The 27,912-nt window shown below is 56.8% G+C and overlaps 1 protein-coding gene across 1 annotated transcript; it reads left to right on the top strand.

Moving 5' to 3' along the window:
• The first annotated feature begins 117 nt into the window (after positions 1 to 117).
• LOC112997370 (myomegalin-like) lies at positions 118 to 27,912 on the top strand. Its single transcript, XM_064515711.1, has 38 exons — positions 118 to 1,770; positions 5,642 to 5,761; positions 7,497 to 7,616; positions 7,849 to 7,941; positions 8,052 to 8,267; positions 8,800 to 8,958; positions 9,339 to 9,452; positions 9,712 to 9,849; positions 10,183 to 10,362; positions 10,630 to 10,824; positions 11,728 to 11,874; positions 12,925 to 13,003; positions 13,555 to 13,643; positions 14,032 to 14,148; positions 14,709 to 14,846; positions 15,196 to 15,308; positions 16,046 to 16,173; positions 19,802 to 19,893; positions 19,999 to 20,159; positions 20,264 to 20,582; positions 20,661 to 20,829; positions 20,995 to 21,111; positions 21,197 to 21,662; positions 21,821 to 22,056; positions 22,277 to 22,328; positions 22,649 to 22,866; positions 23,333 to 23,527; positions 24,063 to 24,287; positions 24,464 to 24,595; positions 24,746 to 24,865; positions 24,956 to 25,133; positions 25,235 to 25,359; positions 25,624 to 25,725; positions 25,901 to 26,088; positions 26,689 to 26,826; positions 26,938 to 27,076; positions 27,227 to 27,273; positions 27,360 to 27,912. The coding sequence occupies exons 1-38, from the start codon at positions 622 to 624 to the stop codon at positions 27,390 to 27,392; spliced, it is 6,747 nt and encodes a 2,248-aa protein (XP_064371781.1). The 5' UTR covers positions 118 to 621; the 3' UTR covers positions 27,393 to 27,912.

Below are 27,912 nucleotides of genomic sequence, written 5' to 3'. Positions count from 1 at the left end.
ACTGGGGGTTCTGGGAGGTACTGGGGGGGGCGGGGGTGCTGGGGGCGGCTACTGCGCATGCGGGCCCGCCTGGCGGGGCGACTACAAATCCCGGCAGGCGCCGCGGCTGCTGCGTACGCGTGGAACCGCCTCCCGCCGCCATCTTGAAATCTGAGCCACAAGCCGGGCGCCGCCGTGGCAGGAGCATCCTCGGCGGGGTGGGGGGGGAGGCGAGAGCGGCGGGGCCGGGGCGAGGGGGCTGCAAGGGGAGGGGGGAGCCCCGGGGCGAGAGGCAGGCCGGGGGGAGGGGGGCCGTGAGGAGCGGGGGAGCTCCGGGGCGAGGGGCCAGGCCGGGGCGGGGGGGGCCGTGAGGAGCGGGGGAGCCCCGGGGTGACGGGGGCTGCAAGGAGAGGAGGGGGCAGCCCTGGGGGCCTGCGCTGTGGGGAGGTGTTGTAGGGCGGCAAATTCCCGCAGTGTAGGGAGCCCTGGGGGTCCCAGGGTGTACCCCCCAGGAGGGGGGAGCCGGGGTGAGGTGTGCCAGGGGCCCATGGCCTGGGCGATGTGCTGAGGGAGCGGCGGGGGCCTGGGGAAGGTCTCTTGCGACCCCCCTGGAGTAGTTCGGGGTGCTGGTCAGGGGGGAAGATGAAGGAAACCTGCCGGATTTGCGCCCGGGAGCTGTGCGGCAACCAGCGGCGATGGATCTTCCATACGACGGCCAAGCTCAACCTGCAGGTGCTGCTCTCCCACGTCCTGGGCAGGGAGCTGTGCCGGGACGGCAAAGCCGAGTTCGCTTGCAGCAAGTGTGCCTTCATGCTGGACCGCATCTACAGGTTCGACACGGTCATCGCCCGCATCGAAGCCCTCTCCATCGAGCGCCTGCAGAAGCTGCTGCTGGAGAAGGACCGCCTCAAGTTCTGCATTGCAAGCATGTACCGTAGGAACAACGATGACTCTAGCGCAGATGACAGAGCTGGGGATGGGACCGTGGACCTTTCTAACCTGCCTGATGTTCGGTATGCTGCCCTTCTTCAGGAGGACTTTGCTTATTCTGGGTACGAGTGCTGGACGGATCATGAAGAGCACGGCCTGGAGCCATACAGCTGCCATGCTTCGGATGGAGCGAGTAACCGCCCGCGGCGCTGCCGCGGCTGTGCCACGCTGCGTGTGGCCGATGCTGACTACGAAGCGATTTGCAAAGTGCCGCGGAAGGTGGCCAGAAGCATCTCCTGCGGGCCCTCCAGCCGGTGGTCAGCAAGCATGGGCAATGAAGAATCATCTGTGTGCGACACTGCAGAGTCAGCTGGTGCCAGAGGGCCGGTGGATGGGGAGAGCATGGAGGAGGGCACGCCTGCGTCCTCCATTGAGTCACTGGACACAACTGTGGAGGCTAGCCCTCTGCAGCAGAAAGACGAAGATGCAGATAAGGGGGTGAAAGGGAGTGGGAAATGCGATGATTTCTCAGATGATCGCCTGACCCCACACTCTTCACTGAGTGGGAATAGGCTGGAGTTGGCCCTCAGCTTGATCAAGGCCTTGGAGTACAAACCCATTCGGAGTCCCAGAGGCAGCAGGCTACCTATTCCTGTGAAATCCAGCTTGCCACCTCCCAAACCCAGCCGCGACTCGGCAGATGGAAGTGCTTCTGCCAGCTTAATGTATGCTGGTTCTGTTTTCCTGAATGCAGACAGGAAATCCCTTTCCAGAGCTCATTTGGGTCTTTCCCTGGAGATTTCTGACCTGCAAGAGCTGTGGGACGATCTCTGTGAGGATTATATGCCGCTTCGGGTACAGGTAGAGGTCATTGTGTAGCCTGTCAATTGAGCAGCGTCCCTGCAGCTCGACTCCAGGTCCATTAGGAATTCCTCTGGGTTGAGATAATGCGGATAGCCACGTGTTGCCGAAGCAAGGGCTAAGAATAGGCAGCTCAGTCCTTTTTAGGTGTGGTCCCTCTCTCTGTCCCTCTCCTGTGATCTGTTTCCTCCTTGTGTTCTGCGAAATTAACCTCTGCCTCGGTCATCCCTCCCTGTGAGTGCAGGGTACTAGCTAGGTCTGAGGTCTTTGCATGCTTTCTCATTTTCTGCTGAGAAAATGCCAGTTTCACTTCAGCTTTCTCTTTAAACAGCTGATTTGAATTTTACCCACAACTGAAGGGAGTGTGTTAAGCTTGTGGGCATGTGTTTTCCAGCAAATGTCTTTTCTTTGTGCCTTGGTAATGGCTCAGTGTCAGGCTCGTCTGTCTTCAGAGCCCTGCCTCTATCGATCAGACCTCAAACCAGCCCAACATGCAGATCTGTGCAGTGATCTGTGGTGTGTGCCCTGAGGAGAAGGCGTTTTCTTTGCAGGTGGATTTGTGCCAGTGGATGACTTTAGGGTTGGTATTCTAGATAATTGGTTTTATTTTCTGATCCTGTAAAAAGATTCATCAATTAATGGCAGTTATTGCTGAGAGGCAGTGAGCTCTCTTGCTTTCACAAGATGCCTAAGTGCTGTTATCTGCTTAGATTTTAGTCCTCTTGTAGTGCTGGATTGTCTCTGCTCTGCTGGCTTTAATAAAATCTTCATTAGTATGCAGTCAGAAAGCTGCGCATGTAACTCCTTTATCACTTCCCTTAATGAATAGAAGGCCTCAGTCAGCTTTAATTCAGGAATATCCGTGTCAGCCTAATTGCATTCACATTAGCAGCCTTAGTGCTGCCTAATACTCTAGGTAGCCTCGGGGAGGAGAAAAATGCTTGTTTATTACTATGGCAACTGTAGCTGTACTGAGTTGCACTTCCTATTCAGTGAGCGCTGCTTACTCTCCCATCTGCTCGGGTGTTTTCCAGAGCTGTCTGCTCCTCGTAATAGTGTGCTCGAGAAATGACGTTATGGAGGAATGCAAAACAACAACACTAATTTTCATGTGGTGCGCTCAGGCATTGTATTTATAGCCTGCGACTGAAGATGCGAAGCAGGGCATAGGTGCTGCTGGTATATTCTGTCAACTGCTGCTTGTTTTCACTTCTAGGGACATATTTTCAGCATAAAAATAGGGTTTCTCTTAACAGAGCATAGAGCAGTCGGTGTGACACATGAGTAGCTTGGCTTTGTGTTGTGTCTTGCTATCCTTGTATCTTGGAATTGCTTAGAGGAGTTTCTTTAAACCTCAGCCTCTGCTGCACAACAGTCGTTGCAGGGAATTCATCCTGCCGAATTCTTTACTTGCCATTTCTTGCCATGGCAACAACCCAATGGCAATTGCTGACCGCAGTGCTGGGTCTGGCAGAAGGGGAGAGTGCTTGAGTGTTCGGATGATTTTAACAGCGAAAGTGATAAGTCGGATGCTTCTAGTAAGCTAAATGGTTCTTGTATAAATTATTATTTTTTTCCTTCTCTGTCTTTGTATGAACAGCACTCTTTCTAAAAGTCAGATGCTGCTCTCCAGTGATTTGTATGCTTGAATGCCTGTCTGGAAACATGAAAGGAATATACAGGACCAGTTTCCTTATGGCTTTAGGGGAAGCACAGCTCTTTAAATTCACTGCCATAAGTTATGATGACTGAGAGCAATCTGGTGTCTGGGGCATGTGATCTCTTAGGTACTGTCGTCTTGGGTGTTTTCTTGAACCATCTACTCTTCCCCTTCAGCACCAGTGCCCCCAGAAAACACCACCAAACCAAGCCTTAGTTGAGCCCTCTCTTACAGCTGCCTCTGGAGCCATGCTGGCAGTGAGGGAAGCACGGCTGTACTGACAGCCAGCTGGTGTTTTACCCTCTGCTCTGGGAGATCTGAGCTCGGCAGGTGTAGGCAATGCAGTGATTACTATTATTATTATTATTATTATTATTTTTATTTATTTATTTTTTTTTTTTTAAGAAGTACTCAGTCTAAGCTAATGTGTGCTGACATTGCTGGAGCTGCGTTGAAGAGAGGGCAGTGAGCAAATGTTGATGTAGGAGAGACTCTGGGGAGCCGTGCTCGTCTTCATGTGACATGATTGCAGTGAAGCACAAAGGAGGAGGCAGCTTGGGCTTAGGGACTTTGGACTCTGGAGCTGGCTGGCTCTGCCTCTTTCCTCCCTCCTCTTTGCTGTTTACAGGATTTTTGTTTATTTTTCTTTGGAATGTGCAAATTGCAAGGAAAGGGTTTTCTTTTGCCTCTGTGTGTTCTTTTCATCACCCTTACTTGCAGAATAGTTGTGTGAGAGATTCCAGCAGCTCTCCCTGTCTGATCTGAAGCCTTCTGGCTGGGCAAAGTTGAAACTACTTGCAGTGACTGGTTAGGCTTTCACTAAAATCTTAAAATATCAGTATAAAGGGAAGCATTGATTAACAGGAAAATATCACAATTAGGAGTTTTGGCTGTACAGGAAAGACTATGTTGGTAGCTCAGTGCTGTAGGAATGGACTTGGGTTCTGTTACTGTCCTAGGGAATAAGGGTGCAGTTTAGGTGATGGACTAGAGGGAAAGAAAGCAGAAATCAGCATGGATAAAAGGAGCAGGAAAAAAAAGTGGGGAAGGAGAAGCAGAGTAAAGAGTGCAGGAGGATGTGGAAATCAGAAATGCCATAGCATTTCTATTCAGACCGTGAGAGGCAGTGCATAGGCCTGGAAGGGTTCCTCCGTGCTGTTTGCCTTTCCCAGGGACTGTGTTCCTGTGGGTATTCAAGACGAGGATTCAACGTGACAGGGCTAATCGGAGTCAGCTATTATTCTCCTGGGTGCTGTATTGCCTGGAGCTGGTGCTCCTGTGTGATTTCTGAAAAGGGTCTGGCATCTTCCCGTATCCCCTGCTTATTAGGGCCTTCATTTCCCTCCTGCTTGCAATAGACACTAGTATGATCAATCTTGTATCGCTAAAGGTACTCAGTAGTACTTAATGTATCCTGTGAGGGCTGGGGTGGGTGGCTGGACCTGAATGCTGCTCTAGGGAGTGGTACAAGTTGCTGGTCAGGAGGCAGCAAAATAGTAAGAAGGGATGACAAGGGCTTAGTGTGCGCTTAAGCAGCAGAGTCTGGCAGGCTGTGCGTTAGGAGACAGTAGGCTGTTTTCATTCTCAGTAAATAGATGTCTCCCATGAATAAAATCTCAGCTGTGGCATTGAATTTGATTTGTGGAGCTGAAGGGAATTGTACAAAGCGAGCGTGCTGGAGCATGGAGAGCTGTGAAGGAGAGCCTGGAGAACCACGAGTGAAGGAATTTAGAGCAGGGGGTGACTCTGTGTCACACAGGCTGATAGATGCAGGGAGAGATTGAAGGTTATGGGCTTGATTAAGAGGAATAAGCTTAGGAGAATATGGGTAGAAAGAGTTTAGTTTGGCTGGAGCTGCCAGCAGGGCATGTAGGAGGGAGGTTTCAGGGCATGGCTTGGGTGTGGGGAGCAGATCTGTCATCGGCCTGGAGACAGCAGTTAGAGCCAGCCGAGCTGCTGAGCTCACCGCCAGGGCGTGTGGAGAGAAAGGGAGCCAAAACAGAGCCTCAGGGCAGCAGGGGAGCTTCTGGCAGAAAGCAGCCAGGTGTTGACCTGCCATCCTGGTGGAGGGAGGCATAGGCAGCATGATGTTTAGAAGGCAGTTAGGAAAACCCAGTGGTGCTTGTTTAAGCCTGTGCTGTAAGGTCTGTCAGAAGGCTGGCAACTGAATGGAGACCAATGCAAGATTTGAACCATTTCTGTCCTTTCCAGAATCTGCAAGATGAACATCAGCAGCCAACTCCAGGTGACCCTGCAGCAGCGGAGCATGTGTCTGATTTGTGTGCTACAGAGCTGCAGGGCGAAATTCAGCAACTTGATGCCACCAATAAGGTATTTCTTCATGAACAGCAAATTTGGTGCCTAACGAGTATTACATAGCTAGTAAGGGGGAACCCCCCCCCCCTCCCCCAGCCTGGAGGGAGGCAGACATCTGCACCTGTTTCAACAAGGGTGCATGTACTGACACTGTATTCTTGGTGCTGTTAGCTGTCAGCTTGAGTTAAAAGCACTTGCTTTTTTCCTGCAGCTGTGTTGTGTAAACTTTCCATATTTTGTTTTTGCAAATTGTGTTTTGGAGGAACTTCATGGTTGCCTTGTAAGCCTGCTGGGAGTTAACGAAGGAGAGATGCCCAGAGGCTTATTTCCCGCCTTGTGTATTTGCCTGGTTTGAGCCTGGTGCAGGGGAGAAGAGCAGCTGCCTTTGAGACAACTGGCTTCTTTTTTGCAAGCAGTAACGGAGATCAGCTTGGGGGTGGGGAGTGGTCCTGCTTTCACTTAGATTTCAAGGCTGTAAGTTTCTCTGCTAAGAAAGCTGGGTAGTCTTGAGGCAGATCAAATTTAGCACATGTTGCAAGGGATAGATGTTCTTAGCTACACTCTTGAACTCTAAGGTAACCGTACCCATGGGGAAAATGGAGGGGATAAAAGGAAAAGCATCACTGGATAGGTTCTTTATTTAAATCCAAGGACAGCTGTGAGCTGTTGGAGCCTCCTGGTCCACAAAGGTTGACAGGGAAATAGAAGAGGCTCAAGGCCCGGTGAATGCCACTGGAAGAGTTTAAACAGTGCGTGTGGGGGGAAGTGTCTCTTGGAGAAGAGAGAATGTGACAGATGTGTAAGCCAGTAAACAACACAGAGGAGATCATATGGCTGTAACTCCTTGGGAAATTAAGACTGGAGTCAGTTCCAAGAAAGACGTGTGTCGTCTAAGACTAAGAATGTCAAAACGAGCATGTTTAATAATGCACTGTCATGTACATCTCAGTGAAAGAAGATAACTGTCCTAAAACTGTTTGAGCTATGCTGCTCTTAGGCAATTGTTCTTCAGGTTTTAAATCAACCACGGAGTATAGCAAGAAGTTCCACTTTGCTCTGCAGCTGTGCTGTTGGAAAGCTGGCACGAAGTAGGCTCCCTTTTGCTGAAGCCAGAACTTGAGGCTAGATGAACCACTGATCTGATCAAATGTGGAATTACCTAGACCAGCAGTTGCTGCAAGAATGCCTGGGTGATGTAAGGAGGTAGTAAGAGAAGGGGATGGAAGATTGTAGACATGTAGCTGCAATGCACTGGGAGGCCTCAAAAGCCAAGGGTTTTTATGGTGTGTAGCTTCTCCATGGAGACATTTTTATTCAGATCTCTTGGGAGCTTTTTGGGCTGAAGCAGCCCTTCCTTCTTAAGGGAACATCTTGTTTAGAGAATCATTTGTTTAATGATAGAAATGGGGAAGGGTGCTGGGTAATCTGAGCAAGACTCTGCTGGGGTATGTGGGAGGTAGTGCAATATATGAAACCCAAGCCCAGAAACTCTGCCCTGCACCTGGGTGCTGTATTGGAGGAACTAGGAGCACTGAAAAAGTCCTGTGGAAAAAGGGAAGGCTTTGTCTTTCTTCATAGTGGTCTCCACGCAGCTCAAACAGCATATCCAGACTCTGGAGAAAATGATGTTGGTCTTGATCTGGTGAACATGTGGGCTGTATGGACTGAGTAAGGGCTGGAGGGAGTCCTAAGTGTGTTTAGATAGAGCGTTAGGCAGGATAAGCCAAATTTCATATTTCTTTGTGTTCAGTTGCTACAGGAAAAACTGAATGAGTTGAACTTTGAATTAAAATCTGTCCAAGAAACATCACAGAGACAAGACCGTACAATCCAGAGTCTGAATGAGGCCCTGAAGAGCAAGGAGAGTGAGGTAATAGCCTTGGGCAGGTGGGGTTTTCCTCACTGACGGAGGAAAATGTGCTAGTCCTTGTAGACAGTGACTGAAGAGCCATTGCGTGGCATCCTGGATCTCATTAAATTGTTTCTGGAGAAGCTTTTGCTTTCTTGTGAGTCTGATGTGTCATAATCCATGCTGGAGGCTTGGGACAGGGAGGGTGTGCTTGGCTTGCCAATGACTGGGCTTCCTGTCCTTTGCCTTGTAGACAGAAGAGCTGTACCATGTCATTGAAGGGCAGAATGAGACAATGGCCAAGCTGAGAGACATGTTACACAGAAGCCAACTTGGACAGTTGCAGGTATGTCCCTGGAAAACCTTGAGTACATCAGCTGTTGTTCTGCAGGGCTCATGAACTTCAGACCCCTCATGTGAAGTGGATCTTGAGTTTCTCTGCTTCCCTCTCATTAGATGTCACAGAGTCCGTCCTCATCCCAGCAGCAACATGTGGCACTGCTGGATCTTCAGAACACACTTTTCTGCACCCAGCTCGAGGTGCAGAAGTTGAAAACGGCTCAGCGCCAGAAAGAGCATCAGTTGGCTGAAGCCAGGAGAGTGACCCAGCTCCTAGAAACCACAGTGCATGAGGAAGAGCAGCAAAAAGAGGCAACCTGGAAACACAACCAGGTATGACAGGCACTAAGCCTGGTAGTCTGTAGGGTTACAAGGGTTAAGTACTGATGTAGTCTGTACTCTGCCCTCATTCATCTCTGCCTACACTGTTCTGAGCATGCTTGGTTACACTTGCCCTCTGGAGATTACTGCAGCCTCCTTATCTTCTTACCCTAGGACTTAGAATCAGCAAAGATGTGTGATAGTGTGTACGATGTCATTTTTATGGCTTTAGCTGCTGCACATGTCATTATCTCTTTCTGTAATGTTACAAAGCTATGTTCACTGCTTCAGCAGGCTAGTTGTGGTAAACTGTAAAGCTTTACCTGTGGCCATAGTGAGGGATTTAAAAATGGATGGGTGCCCTGGAAGGGGAAATAAATTCAAACATCGTTAGCAAGGAACTGTATTTTGAGATGTGAAAGCTGTGTCTAGGAACACAGCATTTCTGGCTGCTCCACAGCCCTTGTTGCTCTCACCTCTTTCAGATTGGCCTGTTTATGGGTCCATTGAGGACTGTAAACAAGATAAATGCTTTCCCTTGCAGGAGCTGCGTGCTGTGGTGCAGCAGCTGCAGGCAGAACTGCAGGACAAGGCTCAGCAGCTCCAGGCTGCGGAGTGGGAGAAATGCCGTGAGCTGCAGGCCCAGGAACAGAGGGTTCAGCGTTTGAGTCAGCACCTGGCTCGCAAGGAGCAACTTCTGCAGGTGAGATGCAGAAAGATTCGAGCAGAGCATAAGCAGCCAGGGGTTCTGCTCCTCCTTTGGTATTTGGAGGTGCAGATGTCCATCTGTAGTTCTCACACATGCCCCTCAGAGAGGGGATGGACAGAGATGCTTCTGGACTCCAAGATGAGGAAGGAGGCACAGCTATCTGAGTGCCTCAGCCCGAGGTGGTGCCTCACGAGCCCTCACAGGTGCTTAGTCAGCCAGCCTCCAGGTGCTGGGACTCTGCTGTCCTCTAATGGTGGGGGTTGGTAGAGCTGGCAGGTGTAGGTAGTTGGCCCAGACTCTCCTGTATTGCTGTGTGGACATGTCCTGGACTGACAGTTTTACTGGGGTTGGGGGGGTTCACGTTATCCCTTTAGGAATCAAGGGGACTTCTGCAATGCCAGCAGAGCTTGGACAGGAGCCCCGCAGCCAGGGATGCCATGCTGGAGAAACTGCAGCAGCGAGTCAGTGACAGGGATGCTGCTCTGGAGGTAAGTGTAGTCTGTCAGTGAAGCCTCCCTGTTTTCCCTCAAAACCAAAGGCAGCTCAGCCTTTGGGTTACCATCAGTGGTGCAGCCCCACACTGTTCCCCAAGGCTAACCCCAAGGTGACCATGTCTTTGAAATGCTCTGTGTGTCCCCATCTGCCAAAGGAGCCCTCTGGAAGGGAGAGCTGAGGTGCTTGACATGAAGTAGTGTTTTTTTAAAAGTACTCTATCCAATTTTGAGTGATTACCCTCTTTCACCCTAGCGAGCAGTAGATGAAAAGTTCTGTGCCCTGGAGAAGAAGGAACAAGAGCTGCAAGAGCTCCGTCTCTCGGTAAGAGAGCGGGGAGGTGACCTGGAGAGGCTGCGCAGCATTCTGTCCAGCAACGAGGCCACCATTCATGTGAGTGCTTGTACCTGCGTATGCAGAGTGCAGCCTGGCTGCAGTGCAGTGCTGTGCTAGACAAGCCCAGTGCTACACAAACTCTTGTGTAAATGCTGTGGTCGTCTCTGCGGGTGCAGGGTGTTGGTCTTTCTCTGGCCCCATGTGCTGGGCAAGTTCCTGGGTCAGTCTGTGGTGTTTCTGGGCTGGGTGGGGAGGTGAGTGTAGAGCCTGGAGAGGAGGGGGTGAGTCTGTATGACTCAGTGCTGGCAGAAGAGACTGGTGGTACCAGTTCTGCTTAATTCAGGATAAGGGCCCTGTCCCTGGTTGATCTGCCTCTCTTGTGGTCCCCAGAGCCTGGAGAGCCTCTTGAAAGCCAAAACCCTGGAACTAGAGCAGGTGTCAGCAACCTGCCAAAACCTCCGCTGGCTCAGGGAGGAGAGTGAGGCCAAATCCTGCAGCAGGCAGAAGGAGCAGGAGGGGATCATCCAGCAGCTGCAGACCTGCCTGCATGACAGGAACAAGGAAGTGGAGGTAAGGCTGTAGTTTGGCCTCCCAGGCCTTCAGTCAGTTTGTCTGCAGAGAGAGTAGTGCCAGGAGCTTCCTGCCTGCCTCTGAGGAGTGTGCTTATTAAACCCATGTCAGTGCCTTGGAAACTGGCTGCTCTTGGCACGTGTGGATAGCTGTGCTCCCTAGATGTTACTCACAGCTATACCCAGGCTGAAGAGCTGTTCTGCCCTGAACAGCTTGTGCCTTGGTGAGAGTAGTAGCAACATCTCTCCATTCCTCTCCCTTCTTCAGGAGCTCACAGCAACCCTGCTGTGCAAGCTGGGCCCAGGGCAGAGTGAGGTAGTAGAGGAGCTGTGCCTGCGTCTCCAGCGCAAGGAGAAGATGTTACAGGATCTCCTCGGTGACAGGAACCGTCAGGCTATGGAGCACGATGTCGAAATCCGGGAGCTGCTGCAGGCTGTGAGCGCCAAGGAGCAGTGGAGCCGAGTGAGTTGTGTGTGGTGCAGCAGCGGGGAGGCTGGGGCAGATGCTTCTGCCTTGTGTTAAGCAGATGGAAACTGCTGTCTGGCCACAATCAGTGCCACCTGGTTGGAGCTGCTCGGTGTTGGAGAAGGACACGAGATTGCATGAGGTCCCTTCTAGGTGGGTCTCAACCCATCACGTGGTAGCAATGATGGAGCAGCAGTTCCCTTAGCTGTGTTCAGGGGTCAGGTCCCTGCCACTAGGCAAGCTGGGCTGTGGCTTATGTATTCTTAACGTTTGCACGTGGTAGGGAAGGAGGTGTGGGGCAGCAGAGGGGCTTTGGGGAGGGTCACTGCTTCATATGGGTGTTAGCAGACCAGAAGGGAAGTCTCCAAACTGTCTGTTGTGTAGCTCAGAAGTATGAGGAAACCCAGCTCACTGCCTGTTAATTTACATTTTAATCGAACTAGTGCATGATCCTGGGAGTGTAACTGCTGCTTGAAGAGCCACAGTTTCTACTCTGCCTACTCTTGCACACTGGATGCATCTCAGTGTTACCTGAGATACTTTGGATTGAGTTTCCTTTCATAAAAAGGAGGCTAAAAGACTAAGCTCTATCTCCACTTTGTTCTCTTTACCTCTCCTGTGTCTCCATCCCCTTCTGGGTGGGGTGAGGGAAACTGAGGAGTTTGCTCTGCCGTAGGCAGAGGCTGAGCCCTGTTGCAGCTGTCTGGCAAGTAGAGATGGGAGGGCCACTGTGAGGGACCGGGAGCAGGAGTTCCCAGACTGCTTTGTAGAGCCTTTCTCATAGTCTCAAGTGGCAGATAAATATTGATATGTTTTTCCTTAGTCTCTAAGGAAGGTGAGGGACAGGGATCTAAGCCTTGGTCACAGCCCTGCCTTCCCCTTTTCTTCCTGGTCATTCAGGCTGCTGCCGAGAAGATGGCACGTGCTTTGGCTGAAAGGAGCTGTGAGTTACAACTCCTGCGCCAGCATGTGTCAGGGAAGGAGCCTGTTGGAACTCAGTCAGCTGGTGCCAGGCTGTTGAAGCAGGATGAACAACAGCCCATACAAGTAAGGATCGTGCACTGTTTCTCTGCCTGCAGCCTCAGGACTCCAGAGAAATGATTGCTGCAGGAGGAAATGAGGGAGAGGGAAGCATCACACAGAATGGTAGTAATGAGAGTAGGATTAGGGAAGAGACTTTCTGTAGGAGGAAGGGGCAAAACTGAGGAGCAGAAATATTGTCTGGATGTTCTGATCTTGATCTCACAAGCCTTTGTCACTCAGTTTCTCCTTTCATTTTGATAAGGCGGTATTTGGGCATGTGCGTGTATGTGAGAAATCCACCCTCTGACCTTCCAGCATTGACCCAGTCCTTCCTTGGGCCAGGCTGGGCCACTGCGTTGTAATCTCCTCCCTGACACTGTCGCATTCTGGAAGGGACAAGGGAGCTAATTTCAGGCCCCACTAATTCTTGGCAGAGCCTGCTGGCCTTTTGCCATCAGTTCCAATTCTGGAAGAGGTATTTTTAAAGCAGCTTTGCTGAAAACCCCTTTGAGGCTCAGCACAACTCAGGCTATATACACCACACTCCTACTTGAGCAGCTGTTAGTCATTTACTGGTGAACTGACATGTTGAGGGTTTTGAAACAGCTGTAAGCAGGTGGCTCGTTTCTATTCCTGGGATCAAAGTGAGCTCCAGAGACTTCCAGAGATGTACATATGGGCCAAGCTCTGCACTTTCCTTCCTGTGTGGTCCCTCTGTTAGGCTAAATCCCTGGAGGAAGACTTCGTCTAGATAGTCTCAGTTGAAAGATGGGCTTGCTGTGGTTGAGTGAAACATGTTTAATCCTTATTATAAAAGAGCTCTCTCCCAACAACCTTCTAGTCCCATATAAAGCAAGGCCAGAGCCCTGTTCCCATACATGAAGCTTCCAGGTTGGGTGCAACTCGCCTGCCCTGCTGCTGGGCTAGCTCCCCTTCGCTGCTCTGTCATGTCTCCAGAGGCACCGGCAAAGCAGCCAGCAGTTTGCTGCAGTCCTGGAGCCTGGGATCCAGGGAATCTGAGAGCCTGCTAGGTTCCCCATAAAGGTACAAACCAGGAGGATTTTATGTTTTCAGGAAATACTGCAAAGAGCTTGTGGAGCTACAGCAACTGCTGAACCCCCACAGGGACACAGCAGCTGCAGGACAGAGGGCGGTGAGTGCTGTGACAGCTTCTCTCAAGGTCCCCAACAATGACCCAGAGCTTTGGCTGTGGAGAAAACAGTTTCACAAAGCTCTGGGAGGGCAAAGAGCTTTGAGCGAGAATGGGTGTCTTGAAATAAAGCTGAGCCTTCCCTTGGGTGATGGTTCAGAGGGTGTGTGGGGGTGTGAGTGTAGGAAAGGAAAAGTTGACATTGATTTTGGGTTGAGACACTTCAACTCAAGAGTTTATGCTGTCCAGCGTGGGGTTTCTGACTTGATGGTTCAGGCTGGGGGTGAGAATGTGGGGCTGGCTTGGGGTTAGCCTTGGGGCCAGGACACCTGAACTTTGCCAGGAGTGGGACGGCAGTCTTGGGACACTGCTGTTCCCTAGGGCTGCTGTTTAAGGATCAGTAAGAGAGCAGCAGTCCTTAGGAATATGAAGTGTGCTGGGGAGCAGGCATCATGGACCTGTCTCTTACCAAAGAGATGGTTTCTGTCTAATCCTGGGATAAGAGAGACCAGGTAACACATGGTAACCCTGCAATAACCTAGCTCTCTCCGCAGTTACGGTGTCAGCAGCAGAACTGGAGAAGGAGCTTGTTAATGCCAAAGAGGAGCTGGAGCTGATGGCAAGGAAAGAAAGGGAAAGCAGGGTGAGCTAGTGCTAAAGCCTGTGCTTGTCTCTGCTTTGCCTATGGGAAACTGTTGGGCTGCCCCTTGTGGGAGGTTTTGGACCCCATATCATGGGGGGCACCCAGAGCAGGAGACATAGGGCAGCAGCTTGCAGTGGGGTTTTGGCTTTCTGGGGTTTTGGCTTTCTGGGGTTTTGGCTTTCTGGGGTTTTGGCTTTCTGGGGTTTTGGCTTTCTGGGGTTTTGGCTTTCTGGGGTTTTGGCTTTCTGGGGTTTTGGCTTTCTGGGGTTTTGGCTTTCTGGGGTTTTGGCTTTCTGGGGTTTTGGCTTTCTGGGGTTTTGGCTTTCTGGGGTTTTGGCTTTCTGGGGTTTTGGCTTTCTGGGGTTTTCACGGACTCCTCCCTCCATAGCGAGAGCTCACTGCTCTCCAGTCCGTCATGGCCACACAGGAGGAAGAGCTGCAGGTGCAGGCCTCAGATATTGAATCCCTGACCAGGAACATCCAGATCAAAGAGGACCTCATCAAGGTGAGGAAATGCACTGTGCTGGGGCAGTTCTGCCCAGGAAGGCTGCAGAGGAGCCTCTTCCTTCCCTGTGTCCTGTTTGTCACTTGCTCACTTCTACTGCATGGCAAGATGTCAGAAACAAGGCTGTTGGTTTCTGTGGTAGCAGTGACTGGATACCTCTGCTAAGGAGCGAGGGGCCTCTTCGGATTAACGTGGGTGGCTGGCTGTGGATGATATTGCTGCTGACTTGCCTATAGCCCTCTGTTTTGCCCAGAATGCAAGGATCCCAAACCCAGGCCTTTGCCCAGAGTGCCATTATTTGTCTTTTTGCTCCTTGTGTACGAAGTGCCCTCCCTTGGGAGTCCTCTAAACAGAGTGTCTTGCGTCCCTTTTCAAATCTTGCTTCAGGCCATCGTCTGCTTAACGCACCCTGGTTGCATTGGTGTTTCTGTCTTTGGAGACCCTGGTCTTCCCTAACACTGGAAACTTCTGGCAGTTGCATTCCAAGGAGGATTGCAGCAGTTTAGCTGTCCTTGTTACTGAGCCCTTCTCCCCTGAACCCTCCTGCGCTTGGTTTTCAGGATCTTCAGATGCAGCTGGTTGATCCCGAAGAAATTCCAGCCGTGGAAAGGCTGACTCAAGAAGTGCTGGTGCTTCGGGAGAAAGTGGCCATAGCAGAATCACAAGTACAAGAGGCTACTGGAAACAGAAGGCAGCAGGTAGTGTGCCCTATGGGGCAAGTGTGGATGTGTCATTTTTCTGCCGGTGCTCACAGTTATGAGACTTTCTTTTCAGCCTCTGGATGTGCTGAGGTGCTCTTGTTCTTGGAGGCTGACTGTGTGTGGAAGGGGGAAGATGAGAGGAGGATGGGTTTCTTCTAGCATTGGCCTCCAGGGCAGTCTTTTGGGGAGCCTGGGGTGATACTCTGGTTAGGTTTGATCACTTAGACAAAGCAAGAGAGGTGGCTGGTACATCTGGAAGGGGAAGCCTCAGCTTCTCAGGGGTGGCTAGATGCCTCCTTTGATTCCTGCCTCTAAGTGTTGCACCTTGTCTGTTCTCTCTGGCCAGTTGTTACTGATGCTAGAAGGGCTGGTGGCTGAAAGGAACCGGCTAAATGAGGCTCTCCAAGCCGAGAGGCAGCTCTACAGCAGCCTGGTGAAGTTCCACATGCACCCGGACAGGTAAGCAAGGCCACCCTGCTGCTGGGGCAGGGGTGGGTGGTCCAGGCGGATGACCCCTGAAGCAGTGAGTGTTCTGCAAAAGAGGGAGCCTGGGTGAGGAATTGGACAAGGCCAGTTTTGGGCATCCTACCTCCCCAAAGAGACTGCAGTGGCCAGCTTCAAATGGTACAGACTGCCCCCATTGCTAGCACTTGTTCAGGCCCTGGGATTTCCATCCCTATTCCCTGTCTTTTCCCTTTCCTGTTGGGCTTCCCACCCACACTCAGCCACTTCTTGGAGGCTGCTCTTCCCCATGTCAAATTCCCAACCCTACAACTACTGGGATGAGAAGGGTCTGCCTAGGTGCTTGTCCAGGCTGTTGTCCTGCAGCAGAGCATGGCCTGCATTCTCTGTCCTCCACACTAATCTCCTGCCCTTCATGGGGCTGCAGTCTCTGGGATATTTGAGCTACCTGCCACCAAGAGAGCACATATGTGGAGTGCTTGGTAAGTATTGGAGAACAGCTGTGACTAACAGCCATATGCTCTGGGCTGAAGCCTTTTTTGGGATGGGTGTGCTCTGGGGAGGTTTAGGGGTGAGGCAGGAGGTGTCCAAGTTGCTTATGAAGTATGGAAGGCCTGTGCTTGGAGTAAGTGGCACTCCTGGATGGAGGGACCCAATCTGATGTGCGCTTGCTGCTCTAAGGGTTGCTGCAGCCTGTCTAACCCTCTTCCCTTTTGTGCGGCGTGTCTGCTTAGCGCTGCGAGAGACCACACTCTGCAGGTGGAGCTGGAGGGGGTCCAGGAGCTCCGGGGACAGCTGGAAGAAGCTCTTGGAAGAAGCTTGGAGCGTTTGAGCAGGCTGGAGACACAGGGCACCTTAGGAGGTGGGGAACAGGAGCGTGTGAGAGTCCTACCCCAGCATGCCTTCTGAGCCCTGGCGCTCACCCGCCTGCCATGGAAACGGTTCACTAACTGAGCGAGCCTGCCTCACTGACTCTGGGAGGGTTGCTTTGGTACTTAGTAATGGTACGATAGAGCTGGTGCGGGGTTTCTTGTTATATTCTTAGAGCTGCTTGGAAACTGCAATCAGTGCAATCCACCTGTGTCTCATGTACGTTCCTGTCTGACCCACCCCGTGGTCACTGATGTATTTGCACACTCAAATCATTCCATTTTAGTTGATTTCCCTTCATCTCCCTTCTCCCTTCCCCCATGGGCCAAATAAAGATTCCCTTTCACTGAAGGAAACGCCAAATGTGCTCTGTCATCTCCCAAGTGCATGAGTGTGAATTTTTATATTCCCTCCCCCTTTTCTCCCCAGTAACATCCCCCTCTTGGGTTGATGGCTGCTGGTGCAGAAGGAAAAGGTGTATGTGGACAAGTGGGGTCCAGAGCTAGGGAAGCTGGGAAAAGCCCCAAGACCCATAGAGCAGCGTCTGGGTGCTGCTTGTGTTTTGAGCATAGAGTCCATGATCCATTTTATGCTCAGACCAAATGCTATGTCTGTAGTGAAGACTTTCCTGAACTCTCTTGGGTTTTTTTGCTTATTTTTATTTTATTTTTTTGGTTGTAAGTTGTGCCTCAGCCTGACTTTTGTGCCTTGAGAGAGAGCACAGATGGTTTGGGGTGAATGAGACCTGTCCCTGCTCCAAGGGTCTGAGCTGGGAAGTGCTGGCTCTGCTGCCTTAGTATGTGTGCATCTCAGTCACAGGCTCTACAACCCCCTTGGGCAAGGGGCGGGCCCTGTTCCCCTTTGCCAGCGACAGCCCCCCTTGGCACTACTGCTTACCTTCTCCAGGGCATCTTTCTCCTCTGGGAGCATTGGAATTAGTGTAAGAACTGGAAAGTGATGGCAGCAGCTTTCCGATGGCCTGTGCTTCCTGTGGGCAGAGGGGTTTGGATCAGCCATGTCATACTCGATCACTTCCCAAGGTGGTGGAACTAGATTTTGTACCTTTGGTCACCTCCATTTGTGCTGGCCAGAGGAAGTCAAACCTAGAGGGTGGAGCAGAAGAACTCCATCTTGCTGGGCTGTGCCGTCTGGACCTGCGACTGCTCTGCTACGTGCCTCCTTGTGACAGCTTCGTGTGTTGGCCTGTATCCCATGCCTTGCACCCATGTTCAAATCCTCCCTTCCCTGCCTCAGAGACAGGGATAGGAGTCAGCACAGACTTGCCTTCACGCAGCAGGTCAGTGTTGCACCTCTGGGTCTGTACCTAGCTGTGTGCGGAGTTCAGCAGTGATCTGAAGGCCACATGGCCTGAAGGGATGTGGCTGCTGGGCAGCTCTGCTCTGTGGCTGGTTTTTTTTGTTGTGTTTCACCTCATATGCTTCCTCCCACTTCTCTGTGTAGCGCCATCTTCTCTCTCTCCTGCATCTCACTTTGTAGGAACCTTTGTGTCCCTATCCTTGTCTTCAACCTTTCCACTCCATCCTTCAATGTCCGGCTTGTTCCCCAGTCCCTCAGGAAGGGTGGAGCCCAGGACAGAGAGCAGGCTCCTTGGCATAGCACAAGGGCTGCCTTGGCTGGTGCTCAGGCAGCTCCCATCACTTGTGCTTGTGTTCTGCTGCAGGTCTGTCTCTGATCTCTCTCTTTCCCCTGGTATCACCAGTGTTAGACACCCTCTGGGGTGAGTGTTGACCTAGACTGAGGTGTCCGACCTTCTCTGCCCTGTTCTTCAGGGCCCTATTTCATCCCTGTTGTCCCTTGCTGTATGCTCCTTGGTCTTGCAAAAGGGCTAGGCTGAGCATCCTGTGCCAAGAGCACCCTCTGTTGAACTGTGCTGTGCTCTGTGCTGTCTCGCAGCTCCTTGTGGAGCTCTCTCCTCCTCCTCTTGATTTCCCTGAGGACCTTGTTTCCCTTCTCCTCTTGGTGTGAAGATTTCCAGTGCAGCCAACGCACCTGGGAGTCCTTCCAGCCCTGAGGCTCCTGTGCAGTTTTCAAGCCATACAATTAATCCCCTTCAAGCTTGGTGTGAGAGGAGCAGTGGTCTGTGGCAAACAAATGCTCACGTTTGCATCTCTTTTCTGCTGGTAGTACACGGAGCCAAGCAAGGCTGCCTGGTAGCCCCTGTCCCCTGTGCTTCGCGCCCTGGGGTGCTCCTGCTGCTGTGAAGGGTTCAAATGCTCAGCAACCACCAGCCTGGGGCCAGTCTGGCCCATGCGTGAGCTCCCCTGCTGCTCCCTGTACCAGCTTCCTCTTCCTCCCCTGTTTTTTTTTTCTCCAGGCTCATGCTCCCTTCTGTCTTGACCTGGAGTGCTGGGAGCTGCGTGAGGCCGTGGGCCCTGGCAGGGAGCAGGGGGCTGGTGCAGTTAGAGGCTGGTGGAGGGGTGTTTACCCCCTGCATTAGAGCACTGGGGCTGGGCTGCGCAGTACCCCAAGACGTGCTCTGGCCGCCCTCTGCTTGCTGTCCCGGGAGCAACACAACTCCTCCGCCAAGCGCTTCCCTGCTGCTTTCGCCTTCCCCAGAAGTGTTTGTGCCTCTCCTCCGGCTGGGCTCTCCCTGCCTTCCCCGGTGCTGTGTTCAATCTTGCCCGGGAGCTTTGGAGCAAGGCTGTGCTGGGGTGCTGGCTCACCCCTCTGGCCTCGGCGGCGCTGGGTTTGGCTGCAGGCAAAGCATCCAGGGGGCTGCCAAACCCGGCCCTGCACAGCCCCGGGGGGCGGCCTCGGGCCCCTGGGGACGAGGGAGGCTGTGAGCAGCTGCGAGCGCGGCAAGGCGCTGCTTGCAGGCCTGAGCTGTCCCAATCCAGGTAGCCGGAGCCGAGCAGGCTGGGCCATGCAGCTGTGCGGGAGAAGGGCGTGAGGGCCGAGCTGGCCAGCTGAGGCACATGGGCCCTCGCTCCCTGCCCTGCAGAGCGGGGCCGGGAGCAGAGCTGCGTGCAAGGAAAGCCGGCCCCGGCTTGCTGCCTCTGGGGCACCCTGTGCCACGGGGTGCAGCAGCCCCTCCGGCCCTGCTGCAGTGAGGGCAGCACAGGCTTGCACAGCGCAATGGGGATGGCATGTGCATGACAGTGCCCTCCAGGTGCTCCTCTGTGCCCAGACAGGCAGTGGCCAGCACGGGACTGCTGGGGTAGCACATGGCAGGGGCTTTGTGCCCGAGCCTTTGCTGTTGCTGGTGGCTGTGACGCGCGATGCCATGGCACAGGTGAGATGCGCATTCAGCACAGGGCAGTGGAGTGTCTAGTACAAGGTGGCATCAATGTAGGGTTGTGAATGTGGCACGTGTCATTGCTGGGGTGGCTGTCTCCCCCGGCACAGTGCTGCCAGGGGCAGCTGGGACTGTCCCCTCCCTCAGCACAGGGCCTGCCATGCAGGGACAGGTCAGGGGCAACAGGGAGACCTTGGCCACACTGCGAGAGCCCAATGCTGCAATTTGGGCATGTCCAAGACCAAGCTCTGCCAGTGGGGCTCCCTAGGCTGCCCGTGGTGGGCTTCCGTGGTTCAGCCCAGCCACAGGCACTGCCGGGGCACAGAGGCAGCATGTCTGAGCACCTCGCTGTGCTGTCTCCTAGGTCAGGCCGTGGGGGTGGACGGTGATGACGCCAGCACCGACTTCACCGACAGCATTGAGGAGGAGGCAGCCCGTGGCGCTGTGAACCAGCATGTGAGTTGAGGCAGCACGGCACCGGGAACGGGGGTCCCGGAGCTGGGCACCATGCCCCGGCCCCTTCAGAGATGTCCCCATCACCCGCTGCCTCTGTCCTTCTAGAACGGCCCCCGAGTCCCCAAGGAGAGCGGGGGCACCGAGGGTCTCCCACCGGGGAGCGTGGCACCCACCCTGCCGGATCAGGAGACGCGGGCAGAAGAGGAGCTGCGGGAGCTGAAGGCCCAGCTGGAGGAAGCCGGTTTCTCCTCCGTCTCCCACATCAGGCAAGATCCCCGGGACTCGGGACCTGGCAGTGACAGCAGCTTGGGGTGGGGGACGCCCCATGTCCCAGCCACCACCTGCCCTTCATGGTGCCACGTGCCCCCAGGAAGGCGATGCTGAGCTTGTGCCTGGAGAATGCGGAGCTGAAGGAGCGGATGGGCGAAGCCACGTCGCTGCTGGAGAGCGGGGAGCAGGAGGAGGCCGGGGCAGGTGGCCCCCCAACTCCCGAGCCCCGCCGGCTCCAGCGGAAGGGTCGCGGCGCCCTGGGGGACCCCCCAGCCAGCGGCACTGGGGACGGCCAGGGGCTGCCGGCAGAGAGGGAAGCGGTGCCCGCCAAGCGCCCCGCGCTGGAGGCACGGTCCTGGGACGAGGCGCCCAAGAGACCTTGCCCCAGCACCCCAGATGGAGAGGAGGAGGGGAGCCACGTAAGTGCCATGGGGACCGGGGCAGGGATGCAGATGGGAGCACAGGCGGCTGCTCAAGGCCCGTCTCTGCTCCGGCAGGAGGAGGGCACGGCCCCCGGCGGGGGCTGGCCGGGGCTGGGCACGGAGCTGCGCTCCCAGGTGGCACAGCGCCAGAGGCAGTGCCAGGAGCTGCGGGACAAGCTTGCCGCGTCGGAGGCCACAGTGCGGGCACAGGCGGAGCAGCTGGAGAAGTACCACGTCCTGCTCCGTGAGTAACGGCCAAGGAGGGATGGGACAGGACGGGGGTCCGTGCCTGACTGTGGGACCTTCCCCGAGCCAAGCCCGGGACACCCTGTGCAAGGCACTGTACGTGGGGCGGAGGCAGCGGCCGCTGCCCGGAGGGGGGACCCACACTGACAGGGCTGCCTGGCAGGTGAACCCCATGCCCAGCAGCTCAGCAAGCAAGTGCAAGTGGACTTCCAGGACCTGGGCTACGAGACGTGTGGGCGAAGCGAGACTGAGGCCGATCGGGATGAGACCACCAGCCCCGGTAAGCGGGGCTGGGAGCTCCAGGCATCCAGAGGCCTTGGCCACCTGGCGCAGAGAGGTGATGCCGTGCCCTGTCTGCTCCGCAGAGTGCGAGGAGCCGGATGTGTTCAGTGAGCCCAGCCTGGGCGAGGAGCTGGGGTCCCTGCGCCGGCCGGGGGTCGGCAAGGCTGTCCTTAAGGCCGTGCCCCCGCCGGACGTGGGGGCCCTGCACCAGCACATCCAGGACCTCAAGGTGCAGCTGCTCAATGCCAATAAGGTGATCCAGAGCCTGCAGCGCCGGGCCCGCTCCATCTCCGTCACCAGCGGCTATGCCTCGGGCACCGAGCGGCTGCTGCCGGGCCCCGCGGCCCTGGCCTCGCCTGCCCGCAGCCTCACCGACGAGGACGAGGGCTGGCAGTCGGATGGCCACGGCACCCTCTGCCCGCCCGCCCTCCAGGCGCACCGTGACCTGGAGCGCCTGGTGCACCGCGTCGCCCTCCTCGAGGCGCAGCTGCCTGCAGCCAAGCCCGGGGCCGTTTTGCCCAAGGAGCTGCAATCCACCGCCTGGCCAGGGTATGACCGCGGGTGCTGCGCTCGGACCAGGGCCAACGGGGCTTTCCGTCGGCAGAGCGCCGGGGCTGGGCTGCGCGGGGACGCCTGCCCTGGCCCCGCTGTGCCCGTTGCGGGGTGCAGGCGGCCCCGGGGTCACCCCGCTCGCCGACCTCCCCTAGGAAGTACGACTCGCTGATCCAAGCGCAGGCGCGGGAGCTGTCCCACCTGCGCCAGACGCTGCGGGAGGGCCACGGGGCCAGCCACGGCCTGGCCCAGCACCTGCGTGACGCCGTGCGGTCCTTCGAGGAGCTCCTCCGCGGCACGGACATCGACTACTACCTGGGCCAGGGCTTCCGGGAGCAGCTGGCCCAGGGCAGGCAGCTGGCTGAGAGACTCAGCGACAAGCTGGGCACCAGTAAGTGCCCATGGGGTGGTGCTGGGGCGATGGGATGGGATGGGAAGGGATGCTGCAATGGGTGCTGCAAAGGGCTGGTGCCGTCAGATGCCCTGTGCCGCGTGGGCTGTCCGCACTGAGTGGGGCCGTCTCGCTACGGCTCCATCTGGAGACGAGCATGTGGGAGGGTGGCATCGAGGCATGGAGATGCTGACTGTCCCTCTCCGGATTGTTTTTTCAGGAGATCAACAAGATGGGGAGGATAAAAGCAGCCATGAACTGCTGGCACTGAGGTACCTGCTCCCAGGGAGGGCCTGGGGGTCCCTGCTCTGCGTGGGCGCCCCAGGGCCATCGCTGCTTTTGGGAGGGGGGTCCCAGATATCCTCAGGGGCTGCTCTGAGATCTCTGCTCTCGGTGGATGCCCTGAGGCTGCCTCCACTCTTGGGATGGGGAGTCCTAGGCTTGCACTGGGCACCCCATGGCCCAGGGCAGCCTCACGGCATGGGCAGGACCTGGGGTGTCTGGCCGGAGCGGGCACAGCACAGTGGGAAGGGCTGTGGGCTAGGGGTTGCCTGCCTCTCCCGTGCCTCCCGGTGATCCACCGTCTCCGCAGGCTCAGCCGGGAGCTCCAGGAGAAGGAGAAGGTGATCGAGAGTCTGGAGGCGAAGCTGCAGGAGCACTGCGAGTCCCCGGGCAGCAGCCGCCCACCCTCCGAGTCATCCTGCTCCGTCACCAGCACCTCCTTTGTCTCCGATGGGCTAGGGCCCTGCTCCGACGGGGACACGGCCAGCGAGTGCAGCCAGTGCCGGAAGGAGCCCGCCCGAGGCGCAGGTACCCCAGGGTGCTCAGGCCCAGGGAGCGTGGCCACGGGCTGGGGACAGGGGCCACGCATGGCATGAGACGCAGCCCCTCTCTGGCATGCGGGTCCCTGCAGGAGTGGGTGCCCAGCCTGCTCTCACTGCGTTGCACCCCCTGGTCACTTTGCCTGCAAGGTCCTGGTGGAGGCCACCCGGCACAGCCTTGCCGCGCGGCACCGTGCCCCCAACATCAGCCTGGCTCCACGCCTTGGCCAAGCACGTGATGCCATGGGTGCCCTGCCGTGGTACCCGCAGTGCTGCAAGGCCGAGACCCAACCCGTCTCCCATGGGGCATCGCAGCCATGGGGTGTCCCAGCCTGTGGCGATGGCAGACAGACTTGGCTGTTTGGAGCATGACAGGACCCCCAGGGAGGAGATGTTCGCTCCAGCCTGAGCAAGAGTCACCTTAACGTCTCTCCCCGTCTCTCTCCTGTCTCTAGGCCTTCACTTTGACTCCTTGTCCAAACCTGTTAGTGCCCCCCTGCCTGCACTGGTCCCTGGGTTGCCCCCCTTTCTGCCTGCCGGGCCCCCCCCTGCTGCAGCCCCCGCGCTCCTGGGTTGCTGCAGGCCCCCCGTCTGCTCCCTGGCTGAGGCGCAGCAAGAACTGCAGGTGCTCCGGAGACAGCTGGGAGAAAGTGAGCACGTGCGGCTCTGGCGCGGGGTCGGTCCTGCCTGCCCGGCATGCTGTGCTGCATGGCCCCTGCCCCTCTGACCTGCCAGTCCTGCCTGGTTCCTTCTCCTGCTCCCCAGGGCCTCGAGGCCACATCCTGCTGCTCTGCTTGCCTGGGGGATGATGGGGACAGGCAGCTCTCGTGCGCAGACGACGGGGAGGGTGGGGTGGACACAGCCCCAAGGCCGCTCCGCCCTTTTGGTGGGTGCCCTTGAAAAGGGCTGGTTTGGTTAGCCGTTGTGTAGGAGTGGGGCTGAGACCTCCAACTCATATCATGTAATCAGGGTGCCCTGGGAGAGCCTCTACTCCCCAAGGTGAATGGGTTGGGCAGGGGGCAGACAGTGGGACTGGGGATAGGGCCACCGTGGGGGACTCTGTGCCACACTGCTGGGCACAGGGAGAAGGGGGCAAGAAGCATGTAGCAGGAGGGTTTGTTACTCCCATTCTTCCTCCCTGCTCGTTGCCCTCCTCTTCCTTACCACCTTGCCCTGTGCGTGCAGGTGTGACGCTGCCAGCAAAGCCTGCAGCCCCACTGGGCCCCTTTGGAGAGGGCAGCAACCCCCCAGCGTCCCTTTGCCGGCACGGTGCCCCGCAGAGCCTGGCTGAGCCGCCCGGGGCTGCCAAGACCCGTGCCATCTGGGACGTGCCTCCTCCCAGCCGGCCGCTGCACGGGCCGTTTTACGGGGCCTTGGCATTGGGGCACCCATCCAGCCAGAAGCTAACAGGTAAGTCCTGAGAGGGGGCACGGGGGCATCCTGGCTGGGCATCGGGGGACGGGGAGGAGACCCAGCCCCAGGAGGGCTGTGGGACACAGCTTTGGTGTGGGGCAGGACGGTGGGGATGGCACGGGCCACAGGACCCTGCCACCCCCTGCCCTGAGCTGTCCCCCTGGCCGCGGCAGGGGCAGACCTGCTGGAGGAGCACTTGCTGGAGATCCGCAGCCTGCGCCAGCGCCTTGAGGAGTCTATCTGCACCAACGATCGGCTCCGGGAGCAGCTCGAACAGCGCCTGGCCTCCACCGGCAAGGCCGGCGGTACGGAGCGGCACTGAGCCTGGGGCCATCAGGGGTCCCGGGGCTCAATGAGGGGCAGGCTTTGCCCACCCTACTGCATGGGGAAGGTGTTTGCCCCATGGACAGTGAGGCATTGGGTTGAGGGGCTCAGCACCAATCCCTCCTTTGCAGGTTTTTCCACCGACATCTACATCCAGGGGCAGGAGCTGGGGTCCCGGCTGAGCAGTGAGAACCGGGCCCTGCATGAGGACAACCAGACCCTGCGGCTCCAGCGTGACCATCTTTCCCAAGGTAGGGCCAGGCTGCCTGGCTCCTGGCTCCCACATCGTGCATACTCAGCGAGCAGGGTTGCAGTGACATCTCCACGCTCTCTGTCCCTAGAGCTGGCGCGGGTGCAGGAGGCGCTCCTGGCTGCCTGCTCCCGGGCACGGGAGGCTGAGGCGGAGGTGGCCCGGAGGCGTGGGGAGCAGCGGAGGCTGGCGGACGAGCTTGCCGAGTGCCAGGAGAGCATCCGGCAGCTCCGGGACGAGCGGCTCTCTCTGCAGGAGGACAACAACAGGTAGAATTGGGGCTTTGTGGCCCCAGGGCCAGCAGGGCTGGGCAGTGTGGCTGGCCCTGACCCATGTGCTGCACCTCGATCCACACGTTGCCCATCCACAGGCTGCAGCACACGGTGACACTCCTGCAGCAGCAGTGCGAGGAGCACCGCCTGCTCTTGCAGGCCCTACGCGCGGAGCTGCACGTCTACGAGAACATCCCTGGCCCCTCTGCCGAGACGCGTGCAGGTACAGGCCCCATGCCCAGCCACCTGCTTGCCCTCACCCTGCCACCAGCCCGGGCACCCCAGCTCCTCTGCCCAGCTGCTGGTCTTGGGGTGCCCATCCCCTCTGCAGTCTTTGCAGGCCCCAAATGCCTCTCTCCTTGTCATGGCAGCTGGAGGAACACGGTGGCCACACATGGCCTGTGGGCAGGGAGGGAGAGGTGGCCTCCGGCAGCCCTGGGCATGGAGCCACAGCTGTCTGCAGGGGCTCTGTTGCTTCTCGTTGCAGGTTGCTTCCCATCTCCTCCAGTGCGGGATGTTGGCATGAGCTCAGCAGCCCCCCTCTTCTCCCCGCCACCCTCAGACACATCGGTGACCCGGCAGGTGGACGGTAGGTCCTGGATTCTGGCCACACAGGTGCCTTGAGGCTGCTGAGACCTGACAAACCCATGGCACTGCCCTTACTGGGGAGGGATGGAGAGCCTAGGGCAGAGCCAGGCCTCTGGGATGGGGAGGCTGGAGGGAGAGCAGGTAGTGGCCTTCACCCAGCCCTACTTTGCCCATAGAGCTGCGTGGAGCCAACCCACCAGCGAGGAAGAGCGAGGGGCCAACAGGGGCTCACGTTGTTGGCCGCCTGGACACCTATGAGACCCTGGAGCAGCGCATCATCGAGGGGAAGGCGCTGGCCTGTGAGCTGATGTGTCTTACACGCCCGGCACTCAGGCTGCCCAACCATCGGCTCCCGGGCAAGGAGGTAAAGCGCGGGCAGGATGGGGCTGAAGCCAGCCAGGGGACGGACCCTGCTGCATGGCCTGGGGCAGGCAGGGCCGTGTGTCGGGAGGCCCCATCAGTACCAGTGAGGCCAGATGGCAATTTGGGTGATTTAAATGCATATGGGTGCACACACACACTCCCAGCCAGGCTGGATCTTTGCAGCGGGGGTTCCCCGCAGCAGGCGCATGTGTGTGCTTGGTGCAGCACATGTCCAGCTGAGGCTGCAGCCCAGTGCCGTGCTGTGCTGTGCTGGGCTGAGCCCTGGTGTTGGACATGCCCTCCTGCAGCTGCTTGCACCTCCAGGTGGTCCCCAGCCCCTGACCCTTGTGCATGCCGAGGACATGAGCCACCCAAGCTGTGGCAGGCCCCTAACCCCCCTGCTCAGCTTGGTTTTTGCTGCAGCTATTCCCAGCGCGGGAGCCCGATACCCAGCCCTGAGCATGCAGGGTTGGCAGGCAGCTGGTCGTGTCCAGCCTGTGGGCTCTTGCTGGCACTGCCCTGCTGTGCTGGCTGGGCACAGCCAGTTCTCGGGCACAGCGGGTGCCCTGGCAGCACCCGCTCCCGCACCCTTCTCCCACAGGCCCTGGGGTGTGCTCGCGCAGGGCACCTGTGGGGCAGCGCCAGCACCCTGCACCGCACGCTGGAGGAGTGTGCGTCTCTCCTTGCTGCGTTCTGGAGGACTGTGCTGCCCGCTGCCCCTGCCCAGCACCAGGACAAGGTAAGAACCGGACTGGGGAGCAGGGCAGCTCGCACTGTCCCAAATACCTGGATGAGCTGGCGGGGTGGTAGGGCCAGGCACTCACAGCTCATCGCGCTTGTGTCATCCTAGGAGCAGGCACTGCAGGATGAGATCGCGGCCCTGCGGGCCCAGCTCTCGGAGAGGGAGGATGCCCTGCAGAGCGCGGCCGAGCAGCTCCACAGCACTGCCCGGCTCAAGGACAGCATGGAACAGTTCATCGTGAGCCAGCGTAGGTGGCCAGGATGGGTGGGTGGGCGGGCAGGCTGGGAGAGCACCCCACGCTGGGGTGATGTGGTGTGGGCAGGCCTGCTGCCCCCTGCACCTGCGGTTGCTCCTCAGGACAGGGCTCTCACTGACTCTGTCCCTCTCCTCCTGACAGTCACCAGGACTCACAACGTGCTGCGCAAGGCCAGGACAAACCTGGAGGTGAGTTTGGCCTGGCAGCCGGTGCAGGACAGGGCCCGGTGCCCCCGCCGGCTGAGCCCTCACTGCCACGCGTGCTCTCTCACCAGGTAAAGGCCCAGCAGGCCCTGCCCGTCGCGTGAGCCCTGCCTGCGAGCCTTCTGGCCTCCGCGCCCTGCTCTGCTGCACTGGAGTGCTGGCCTGGACCCAGTCTGTACTACTGCCGAGGGGCCAGGGGAGGGGGGTCAAGGGGCCTGCAGCGCTGTCCCAGGGCCAGGCCTGCTGCGGGCGCTGGACAAGGAGTGTGTTTGACGCTTCTGTGCCCTCCATCCAGCTTTGCTTGGCATTGCAGCAGCAGCTGCTGGCTTGTGCTATGCCTGCCCCACACTTCAACGCTCGCCCCTTCCTCCTACCCTTCAAGGGGCACAGCCCTCCAAGCTGGGCCCTTCTCACCCTGGGACCTTGTCCTGTTTGTAATGTTGCTGCACACCTGTCCCTGCTTGTGGATGTATGTATTTATATATAGAGAGATAGATAGATATCAGAGCTGCGTTTTGGGGGCTCCTTGGGCACATCAGGGCCCCAGCGCAGGAGGACGATGTAAGAAATGATGTGTTCTGTTCAGCAGCTGGAGCGCCCCCAATAAACGTTTCCTTTGGGTTA

The sequence above is a fragment of the Dromaius novaehollandiae genome, chromosome 8 (genome assembly GCF_036370855.1).
Source record: "Dromaius novaehollandiae isolate bDroNov1 chromosome 8, bDroNov1.hap1, whole genome shotgun sequence".
NCBI classification, from domain to species: Eukaryota; Metazoa; Chordata; class Aves; order Casuariiformes; family Dromaiidae; genus Dromaius; species Dromaius novaehollandiae.
The sequence above is the reverse complement of the archived record's forward strand: the minus strand, read 5'-3'. Positions and strand labels throughout refer to the sequence as shown.

What these genes read in the sequence shown, in the direction of transcription:
- LOC112997370 (XM_064515711.1), top strand. Translation starts at nt 622, where the DNA reads ATGAAGGAAACCTGCCGGATTTGCGCCCGGGAGCTGTGCGGCAACCAG. An exon ending in TTCCACATGCACCCGGACAG is followed by an intron (nt 15,309 to 16,045) that starts GTAAGCAAGGCC and finishes GTGTCTGCTTAG; the next exon opens with CGCTGCGAGAGACCACACTC. An exon ending in GGTGACCCGGCAGGTGGACG is followed by an intron (nt 25,726 to 25,900) that starts GTAGGTCCTGGA and finishes CTTTGCCCATAG; the next exon opens with AGCTGCGTGGAGCCAACCCA.